This window comes from Nannospalax galili, unplaced genomic scaffold (assembly GCF_000622305.1).
Source record: "Nannospalax galili isolate Female #2095 unplaced genomic scaffold, S.galili_v1.0 scaffold604, whole genome shotgun sequence".
NCBI lineage: Eukaryota > Metazoa > Chordata > Mammalia > Rodentia > Spalacidae > Nannospalax > Nannospalax galili.
This window is the reverse complement of record NW_008350472.1, coordinates 23228-35204: the sequence shown is the minus strand read 5'-3', so window position 1 is coordinate 35204 and position 11977 is coordinate 23228. Positions and strand designations below refer to the sequence as shown.

The following is an 11977-nucleotide window of genomic DNA, read 5'->3' as shown; positions in this document are numbered from 1 at the left end:
GAGCTTGGTGCACAGTTAACAAGACAGGCATATCTGTTAGAAAGCATGTATTAGTGTTGATAATTGCAAAGTGATGATAATAACAAATCTTTAACATTTAATGAATGAGTGCTTACTGTGAGCTAATGTTGTTACAGCCCAGATATTCCTAGAATCTGCCAAATAATCTAGTCCTCTACCAAATCCTGTGCTTGGCATCAAAAGCACGTAGAGAAACATATTACAGGTTAGGAAACAGTACAGCACATCACAACGGCATCAACAGTTTGCCTTCTGGGGAAGGAGACATAAAAGCAGCCAGCAGGAAAGACTGCTACTCAAACTCAACTAAATTGTGAGACTTGGGGATCTGCAGAAATGAGTGTGAAGTCCCCTTTGAGTCCTGTAAACATCAACATCTCTAGCAACGGTTACATGTCCAGGTCTTCCAGAATTCCCTGAAAAGACAGACCAAATCACAAAAGCAGCTGAACCTATGATGTCTGTTTTAATCCTCTCAGTCAGAGAACATTTACCAATTAGTATCATAAACAATGTGCCAACATTTATCAGGTTTCCAAGGCACCATAACTAGGAAGTTAATCATGCTATCCATAAAGAAACTTATACACAGTGAAAAAGGGTTTCCAACCCTTTGCTCATACATAATAGCATTGATTTAATATTTTTACCAAGCCTGTGAAGTAGTTGATTCTATTTTCATAGTGAAAAAGAGAAACTGAAGGCAGGGCGTTAAAGATCCTTGCTTATGATTGTCTGATTTCTTAGTAGTAACCCCAAGATCACACTGATGTTTGTTGTTTCTAGGGTCTGAAACCTTCACCACAGATGCCATGTCTCTGTAACTGTACCAAAGGAGAAAGGAAGAGAGTGAAACTGAGCCACATGCGGGAAGTTTCCAAGGTTACTTTGGAATTTTATAAAAGTAGAGCAATGTCTGCTTATGTAAAGTAGATTGTTTTTGCTAATTTTATTTTCAATAATGGCAAACACATACAGTAGTTTTCTTTAATGAATGGCCATCTCAACCCCCACCTCAACACAAACAGCCTGCCTCAGTATAGGCAAATGTATACTGACAATGTGTTTTCCAAGATTTGTTCAATTTCATATTTATTTTATTCTTTCATACATTTCAGTGAATTTAGTTCAATAAACGAATCTAAAATATGGGTGTGGCAAAGTATCTGAGTATTTCAAACAGCTTCTGGAAATTTGGTAGAATAGCTCCAATTTGAGCTTTGAGGCTGAGGTATCCCACTCATAGCAGAGATGTCTTTATCCTGTGTCTGGTACTTGAATCTTCTCTATTGTATTGTTTTCTGTTTTCGTCGTTTGCTCAGGGGCAAAATTCAAAATATTTCACAAGTAGTAACTAGTTGACCCTGTATGAAAGTTTTCTAACACATTTCTGCCTACTGATTAGGTAATATGCGTTAGTCAACAATCTTCATATCCTCTTTAGGTTCAGAGGGGAGATGAGGAGAGTATTTAGCCATATTAAGTATGCACATGACTAACTTCCAACATTCCACCTCTTCATCTTGGCTTTCAGTGGGTTTCAGATCTATAGACGTCAAAGATATTCGTGATTCCATGAAATTTATTCTTGGGTCATATAATATATAATTTTACAGTTTCTTATGGAAGTAGAATTTGAGGATATGACTCTTTGGAAGACCCATTTCTTTTAGATTTTCTCACAGAGAATCTCAAGCTGTTTCTGAAACTAGAGTTCCTAAGAAGTCTTAATTAGTCATGCTAGGATTATGTCTCAGACATACTTGGTTAGACTCTGTACATATTTTCAGGGAATCCATATTTTAAGCCCTTAATCCTAGGTAGTTCTTGTGTACCTGACCCAAACTTAGTTTGGAATTTCCTGCATAAAATTAATGATTCATAAATGTTATGTGTTATTAGCATGTTCCCAGACAATATTTAAAATGTTGGCTAATTGAGTTGATGTTCCCTGTAAGCCCTTTCCGTGACTGCTGGACCAGACTCTGTTAAGACTCTGGTCTTTTCCTCTCTTATGGGATCTGTCATGCATCAATCTGGTACCTCTCTAGGATGGTGACACCTGCCCAACACGGTCTTCTTGAAGGCATCCTTTACCTCTTTGTTTCTCAAGCAGTAGATGGCTGGGTTGAGGAATGGTACAATGACAGTGTAGAGCACAGAGATGACCTTGTTGTAGTTGAAGGTATACATGGCCCGGGGCCTAGCGTAGGTGAAGAGAGTGGAGGAATAGTAGATTACAACCACTGCCAGGTGGGAGGTGCAGGTGGAGAAGGCTTTGTGGCGTCCTTGGGCAGTAGGGATCTTCAGGATGGCTACAATGATGGCAGCATATGATGAAACCACAGCCACGAGAGGGAGCAGAATCATCACCAGCGCCAGCAGGAAGTCCACTAACTCTGCTTGTTCCTTGTCAGAGCATGTAAGGTTTAACAGTGGGGAAATGTCACAGAAGAAGTGGTTGATGATATTGGGTCCACAGTAGGACAATCGGGAAATGAAAAGCAACTTCATCATGGAGCTGAAGAAACCACTGCCCCAAGAGGCAGCAGCAAGGCGAGTGGCCAGGCTGGGAGGCATGAAGCTTGGGTAGCGGAGTGGTTCACAGATGGCCAGGTAACGGTCATAGGCCATAACTGCCAACAGGACACATTCAGTGCAGGCTAAAGCAATGAAGAAATAGAGCTGGGTCATGCAACCTATGTAAGAGACTCGACCATCTTGGGTCAGAAAGGCTCCCAGGAGTCTCGGAATGGTCACGTTGATGTACCATAGTTCCAGGAAGGAGAGATGACCAAGGAAGAAGTACATCGGGCGATGAAGGCTTGGGGTGAGCCAGACTGTGGTAATAATAAACACATTCTCCAGCAATGTCAGGAGATAAATTGCAAAAAAGAAGACAAAGAGGAGATGCTGGAAGGGTGGAGAGGTAAGGAAACCCACCAAGATAAACTGCTCCACACGACTTGCACTCACGTTTCTCATGGTCCCTGTCCACTTGGGTGCCTGAAAAAGTAACAGAATAAAAAAGGTTGAAAGACAGGAAAGACGAGTTCACCAGGCCAGTAACATTCCCTCACAGATTGCAAACCCTGTACCTCCTCAATGACACATTATACTACCAATTACTATTATAGTATTTTTTACATTGTTTGCTGTTCAGTTTCAAGGGAATACTTCTCAGACTTGAAAATTATGTTCAGTAACTAACAATCTCAGCTACATTAGTTATTTGATGGATGCTAGCTGAGAGATTTCAGAATGAGCTTCGGTATCTTGATTATTGGACCTAAGCAGTTTTAAAAAATCTCTATGTTCCTTTCTTGCTTTCCTTGGGAAAAACTACAAACTCCTAAGCCCCACAGTATCTTTACTCCATGTTTAATGAATGAATAAAATATTAAATCTCCATTGTTTGAAGGCACCAAATTTGTGATAATTTGTTATGGCAGCCACAGGCAAACTTGTTCCGAACCATTCTGCAGCACCTTCCCAGTCGCCTGTCAATATTGTCAGTGACCTGACTTCCCCAGTGGGTACTGGCAACATTGCTCCTCTGACTTGAGGTGATATCACATGTTATTTCCAGTAACATCCAGTATATCCACTGGTATTCCAGACATTCAGTTTGGGTGGGATTTAAGCACATCACATTTTTAAAAAACTTAAAAAAGTGATATGTCAGCTTGATAGCTATTTTAATCAGACATTTAAATAAAAAAGGGATTTAATTCCACTGTACTGGAAGTATTGATCTAAATAAAACCGCTATATTGCCTCATCATATATTTAAAGGGATCTAAATATTGCTGCTGTGGATAGCCATTAATACTTGCTTAAATTATATAATGAGTGTGTCTTATAAAAATGGGAATATTAACATCATTTATATCACTGAATTCATAATCTAGGGTATTATATTTTTATAATTGCAAATCTTTTATGGATTCCTCTGTATTTATCTACATGTTTTTTCTATACTGTTTAAATTATAAGAATTTTTTAAAATAATTTCTGCTAGATACTATATAATTAGCATAAATTCTGCCCAAACACTATAAGTATCTGACAAATTTTGAAAAACTGTATTAGACCCAATATTAAAAATTTATTGAAAAATCATCTTCTAGTATTGCAAACTGCAGTTTTTCCTGTTCTTCTTATATGCAACCATGACTACATGCTATCGCAAATGAGAAATTTCAGCCTCAAATCTTACCTCTCATTTTAGAGCTATAAACACAGAAAAAACTAGCTCCCTCAGGTGACATCAACAGCTCTGGGAAAGAAGGTTATTTAGCTATTGTAATAACAGAAAATTATTTCAGCTGGTTATTAGTTATATGCAGAAACTACACAATGATCTATTATCCAATTTTTTTTTCATTGATCAGCTGACAATTCGATTAGCTCGTAGAAGAATTTGTCACCTTGTTATCTGTCCTTTATTGTCTCAATACTGACATGGACCCTGACACTAACTTACACTCTGTGGTACTTACACCCTGAAATACTCAATTATGCCTTTCCTTATAAAGAGGAGGAAATAGTTTTTGAGGAGAAAAGAGGGAAAGGAAAACAGCACTTTCTTAAGCAGATCAATATTAAGACACTCTCCTGAGAGAGCTGGGGATCAGGGAGTAATTCCTTTGATGCTATTCCCATCTTGATCTTGATAAAAAAATGTGCACCTCATGTGTCCATTAGCCTTAGTTTGGAAAACAAAGACTTAATGGATTAGGTATTTTTCTAAGAGTTTGAGAGGTTATAGGAATGATAAAGGTAGTGTCTGCAGCTGGTACGAGAGAGAATACATAAAGCTAAAAAAGATTGTCTCTAGACTTTTCAAGATGGGTGATCGCAGATGCTGAAGCAATGAGAGAAGTATTGCAAAGGAACTTAACTTCATCATCCTGTTCTCAATGAACAGAGCATTGTCTGAAACACACCAAGCCCTTGAGAAATGTCAGTAGAGTAGATTTCATTTCTGCTTAAAAAATAAATTCCATAGTTTCATTCAGATACATGTCTTATAAACTCAGATAACTGAGTCAAATACAAAATTCTTTCACAGGTAGAGCACTGTATGAAATTTGGTTTAAGTATCACTTGTTCAGGGACAGTAGCTGAAAAATGGGGTGTGGACTGAGAAGCAGCACAGGAAACTCTCTCTCCTTTAAAACTTGGTTGGTCATATTTTTCTCTGAAGCCCACCATGGCTCATCTTACCTGATGACTTAAAGACAAACCTGCATGTAGGCCTCTTTGTGCCTAGATGTTCCCCTAATCCCTTTCCACTCCTCAGTAACACTTAACCATCATCCTCTTCAGAGGTTGACAACAGAATCCTGTATCCTGGTCAGACTGGCTTGCTGTTGCCAAAGACATTCCTCTCCAGCCAAGGCAACTTTGAGCCCTGATTTCAACCACACATTGTGTGGTCCCCTTTCTACACCCTGCTTTGTGAAGAGGCTCTCCTACACAGACTTCTGGGTCACAGCATGCAGAGTCTTCCTGTTGTCTGAGTCTATCAGTGTACCACTGGTACTGACCTCATGTTTAGTTGTTCTTTTTCCTTTTTTTGCTCTCACTTCTGGCAATCACATTCCTCCTCCCATTTGCACTTTAAGCCTTTCAAGAGATCAGGGCTGCACCCTGCTATCAGGACATCACAGGGCAAATGAGCCTGAAATTTCAAGCAGCAGGATATGATTCTCTTGAAGCACATCCTTCTCATTTGGTAACCTAAGTTTTAAGTAGTAATTAATGAGGGGAGATGCTGTTGATTATTCCTCTCTCTGCTTTTCCTCTCCATGCCAAGATGGTCTCTTTATCCACAGGTATTTTCAGGACTAAAGGACACACATACTATTGCACAATTCATGCTTTCCATGGTGTTCTCTGTGCCATGCCCATCTTAGTTATTAAACTTTCCAATCAAGTCAGAGTTCTTTCACTGGCTCCTCAGTTTTCCATCTCTGGCCTTCCGCACATGAATAAACCTGGTAAATTTCAGTGCTTCTATAAAGAGTGCCTACTGGATCTCTCATGTCTGTAGCTCTGTATATGCCTACCAACATATGTATGAAATAATTATATATTTGACTTTATATCTTTGAGGGCAGAAACATTCACTTGTTTCTCTATTCTGTTTAAATCTAGTGCTTTGAACATGTTACATAATCAATATATTCTTAACTAGTAAGTTAAATTAAATAATCATTAGGAGCTTAGGAGTTTAACTTCCTCTCTCTCAAGGGTAGAAGGCTGAGTCTGTATTTTTATGTCTGATAGTGATGGTGCTGTTGGTGGTGGTGTCAACTATTTTCATATCATTGGACTCTGTGACAATCAAAGAGACAAATTTGTTGATGATAATTTGCCCACAGAGCAAAACAATTTATTACTTTACAATACATTGGTGATTCCATGGATGTGTAGGCCTGAAACCATATAACCATCACTTAATCATCTAAATTGGCTATTTATATAAGTAAAACTGCCTGAATACCTATCTAGGCAGAACCCCCTGCGTGCTGGATAAAGGAAGTCTTAACAGCTCATTGCTGGGCCTCTGATGGTGTGGCAAAGGGGACAGTACGGCCTTCATCCAAAGACAGAGGGCAGAGCCCTCCTCATAGCCACGATTTGTAGAGAAATCTAAAGTTACTTTGTTTTCAATTTGTTTTCTTCAATTCTTCCTTTGATAAGCACAAAATAAAATATCAATTTGCGGCTGTAGCTAGCTTTAGTGACTCTACAAATGAAGATTGCTGAAGCCACTGTAATTAATATCTTAGTCTGTATCCAGAGGTATATAAGCAAGACATGCTGATAAAGCACGTTACCGAGTGGTCAACTCTGAAAATTTGTTAGGTGCTGACTTAATCTTGAGCTTAAGTTCCCTTAATCAACAAGTTTCAGTTCCCTTAGGTATAACTGACATACAATGTGAAGTTTTTGTTAAAAGACACACATTTGGGAAATTGTAGATTATTTGTAAACACAAATAATCTGCTACGGATGTATGGGAGCAAACTTCACCTCTATCTTCCACATCTTCTAAGGAAGTGAGATGTCTATAGACTCACTGATGCAAAAGTAAAAGTTGCTTGCTTGGCCTCTGATGACTGACAATTCTATTAATACGTGCTTAAAAATATCATTCAATTTTGTCTGCTTTGATATGGACTGGTAGGTATGGCTTTAGGCCTTGCCTTAAGCAGGGAATGCTTTCCCTTATTCAAACCTGCCTCTCATCACTGTCCTCACCTTCCTGAACTCTCTTTGCAGGTTTCTGCCCTATCTGACATTCTTACTGACCTTGAAATTTTACCACATTCTCACTTAAAAATAACCTGTATAAATTCATGATGAGGTGTTATCTGATCACAGAATGGCTGGGATCGAAACAGCAAAATAACAGCAAATGCTGGCAAGGATGTGGAGAAAAGGAAGATTGTCCCTGCTGTGGCGGTGGAAATTAGTGGACCTACTGTAGAAAGCAGCACTGAGGTCCTCAAAGCACTAAAATTATCTCTACCATGCATCCAGTTATCTTATTTCTGAGGCAATATTAAAAATGAAATGAAATCAGCATTTCAAAGTGATACCTGCATGATCATGTTTCTTGTAGAACTATTCACAAAAACTCGATGTGGAATCCGTTGAGCTGTCCAACAAGAGGTAACTGGAGGTCCTGGGTAGATGGCTCAATGGGTAAAGTATTGCAGTGCAAGTGTGAACACCTGCGCTCAAATCTCCAGAATCCACGTAAAGCTAGCATAGCTCCATCCAGCTGTGATTCCAGTGCTCCTTCAGAGAGATGGGAGATGTAGATAGGAGGAGCCCTAGAAGCTTGTGGCCCAGGTAGCCTAATGTATGTGGTGATGAGCAAGAAAAAGAGAAAGCCTGTCTCCAACAAGGTAGAGGCCAAGACAATTACAGAGAGAGATTGTTATCTGGTTGTCACGTGTGCAATGGTATACCTATGCCCATAGTCACACATACAACCTGCACACATATACACATAAAAAGGAAATTGATTAAGAAAATAAGATGTATATACAAATTGAATATTATTAAATTATACAAAAATGAAAGTCTTACAGTTTACTAAATGGATGAAGCAGGAAGCCATTAGGTTAAGTAGAAGTAGCCAGGTGCAGAAAGATAGGTACTGTATCTGGTCGTTTATGTTTAGAAGATAAAAATGTAGACCTCAAAGCACAAGAGAAGGGATACTGTTTAGTAGAATTGGGCAGGTACAGGGGAAAAGACAGAAGTAGTTTGAATAATATGTACCTAAACACAGTATGATACAAGTAGTAAGTTCTAATGTTCTACAGACTATAGTTTACAATAACCTGGTATCTACTTTATGAAGAACTTTATAGAGGAGCTCAAGGCCTTTAAACATAAAGAAATGGCAAGGAAATGCTAAATACTTTCATTTAATCAATTACTGCATATTTCATACATGTACTGAAATATCATCCTATATCCCATAACATAGTATCAATATACTTAATTATAAAGAAAATAAATGTTAACATACCTTATACTTGAGAATATCCTCACACATGTAAACATTTCAAAAATATTTATCAGATACCATCTCCATAACCATAAGCATATGGGTGTGAGGGATATAGTAGTGCATTCACTTTGAGGCATTAGATCATTAAGGTATTTCAGAATTTAAGACATCGGACACCGAGGTAGATTCTAAAGGTTTTCAATACAATGAACGATTTGAAAACCATAGGGAATGATGAAGGGCCTGCATGAGTACAGAATTTCTCAGAAAGGATCACCTAGTGCTTCAGCGTCCTGCCTTCCACAGTCACTGTCTTCCTGTCTCAGGATATTTGTCAGGGCTGGTTACCAGTTGCTTCTGGGCAGGCACGATTTGCTCCTGATGCCCTTCTGTAGAGATGACACTTCATGCTGGACTCAGAATCATTTGTAGCAGGACAGAGTGGAGCTTGAGCAGATGGGGCCCTGAAGCCAACAGGGGTAACGGTAGCCATCCCTTATCAATAGGGCTGTCCCTCATCAGGGACATAGCCCCTTAAGATGCATTGTCATGGAGTCTAGGTCTCTCCAGCAAGACTATCCAAGTCACACACCTCAGGGAACATATTTTTTTCCTAGAGCAGAGGAGTCATATTTTTTTCCTAGAGGGAACACAGGCCATCCTCAAATTCTTTACTTCCCAAACCCTGATTTCAGAGGGGCTGAAGAGACAGATGGATATGGAAACTCAGCCCTAAAATTCTGTTGAAGAAATGAAATAATGAAGTTGAGATAAATGGATTCTTACAGACTCTGTTCTGTTTTGGGGAGAATGATGACTTGACAAACTCATCCATCTTTGCATCTTACCATTTGTTCTATGTTTGTGAGTCAGAAAGACATGCTTTGTTTCCCTTCCATGGGACTATAAATGCTTGAGGGGAATGTCTTTCCTGGTTGACTTTTGTCAGTAGCTTCTACCTCTTGACATATCTTCCTCCTCAAATATGACACTATGGGAAAGAGGAATAACCCGCAACCTAAATTCTTGGAATAAATCATGTCCAAACAATAGAAGACTGTTTCATCATTCATATTTAATATTGTTTTTAATTTTAGTTTACATCTTTTCTTTCATGTTCTATTGTGCATCTCATGTCTTATTAATTACTGGAGCTTGCCTTTACTTTTGTTTCTTTGCATTAATATTTTAAAATAGATAGCCATGCTATCTGTTTTAAAATTGAATTAATATTGGGAGTCAACCAGTTTCCATTTAAGAACTCCTACTAATCCTTCTTGAAAGGCAGATCTAAGGCAGAGATTCTCTCAATTTTATAATCTATGTGTCATTATGCTCCCCTTGTTTTCCAAGATAGATTTTCTAGGTATAGTAATCTTTAGCAATAAATCTGATCCTGTCTATTGAACCACTACAGACTGCTGTTTCACTGTACTTTGTCTATCATTGTTTCTGCTGAGAAGTCAACTGTTAAGCGCATTGGGATTCCCTTGTAAGTAGTGAGCCCTTTTAGTTTTGCTGCTTTCTAATTTTCCCCTTGTCTTTGGCTTTTAGCATGTTTGTTATGGTGTGTGTTTGTGGAACTTTGTACTTACCTTCATTGAGTTTATTGAAGTTTTTTAGGTGTATAGATTTGTCCTTTTCAATAAACTTTTGAATCAAATATTCAGCTATTCCTCAGGCTTCTTTGGCAGGTTTATTATTTAAGTAGTGTTTGAGACTTGTTGCAATCTCAAGACCTTTTCTTAGCTGAGACTTCAGAGGTCATCACACATGATATGGCACTATTCAGGTGAAATAGTATAGTGGGGTACTACTGGCCAAGAATATGAGTGCATCCTTACAGAGTCTTGTATAAGTCTTATGTCCTGAGTGTTTGCATATCACTCAATGCAATCTTTACTCCATGTTGCACCATACTTGCCTTAGTATGAGGCTTTTTGAGAACAGAAGCTATATGGCATGTGATTGTGTTTTCTCCATAACTAGTATCATGTCTTTAAAAAAATAAATTATTAATATACAGAGAAAATAGACACTTTTCCTATTTTGGTGGAGAATAGAAGTCATTTTTCTTAGTTACTTTTCTGTTTCTGTGATAGAAACACTGGCCAAAATAACTTATAGAAGGAAGTGTTTATTTGAGCTTACCATTCCACGGGAATTACAGACAGTCATGGCAGAAGGCATGGTGGCAGAAGGTGGCTGGAGAAGGAGCGGAATCTAAATTTTCACATCTTCAAGCAGGTACAGGAAGCAAGAGAGCAACTAATGATCCAGCAAGGCTTAAAGACTCTCTAAGCCCTCCCCCAGTGACATGCTTCCTCCAGCATAGCCACACCTTCTAAGACCTTCCAAAACAGCCCCACCAACTGGAGACAAAAGTGTCTAAATACTTGAAGCCTGTGGGGGACATTCTCACTCAAACCACCACATTTGTCCTTTTACATTCTTTCAGTAATGGCTTCTGGAATTACTTCTGACAGAGGGAATATTTTTGGTTTCTCATTTAGATAATTTCTCAGTATAAAATTTTAGAGCATTCTATTGAGAAATTGGGTCTGGGAGAATTTTCTTCAACAGATTATTGAAGAACAAAATTATATAAATGAAAGAATAGGAATTTAAATAAGAATTTAACATCTAAACTCAACAACTTACTTTTTTTATTCACATATTTAGAATATTTACATATTCTACCATTGGTAAATATTTATTATTTCTAGTTTTGATTTTTTTCACAAATGATGCTTCTGATAACAGCTTATGTGTATATTTAATTTTTTTATATGTAAGAGTTTTGCCTGCATGTTCATAAGTGTACCTGTGCATGCAATGGCATTGGAGGCCAGAAGAAGGCTTAAGATCCACAGGAACTGAAATTAAGGATGGTTGTTAGCTGCCAGGTGGGTGCTGAGTACTGAACCTGGGTCCTCTGCAAGAACAGCTAGTGTTCTTAACCACTCAGTCATCTCTCCTACCCCATGTGTATGTTTTTAAAAATACAGTACTTTTTTCTATTCTTTAAGAAGTTCATACATGGATACAGTATATTTTGATCATGTTCACCCTTTCCCCCTCCTAACTCTTCAAAGATTCGATCCCAACCACCTCCAAACTGGTGTCCTCCTTCATTGTTTACTAACTCACTGAATTCAATTTGTGCTGTCCACATACTCATGTATATGTTACCATCCACTGAAGTATTGTCAACCAACGATGGGCCACACTCTTAAAATAACTGATTCTCTGGATGTGGTGGTACTCGCCTTTAATCTCAGCACTTGGGAGGCAGAGGTAGGCAGATCTCTGTGAGTTTGAGGCCAGCCTGGTCTACATAGCAAGTTCTAGGTCAGCTGGGGCTACAGGGAGACCCTGTCTCAAAAAGACCACCCCCCCTAAAAAAAAACCTGATTA

The 11977-nt window shown here is 38.5% G+C and overlaps 1 protein-coding gene across 1 annotated transcript; it reads right to left on the bottom strand.

Annotated features, from left to right (window-relative positions):
- Positions 1-2051: 2051 nt before the first annotated feature.
- On the bottom strand, positions 2052-3006 carry LOC103745778 (olfactory receptor 6P1). The gene has a single exon (XM_008847784.1). It carries the CDS (start codon positions 3004-3006, stop codon positions 2053-2055), a length of 954 nt encoding a protein of 317 aa, XP_008846006.1. The 3' UTR covers position 2052.
- Between the last annotated feature and the right edge of the window lie 8971 nt (positions 3007-11977).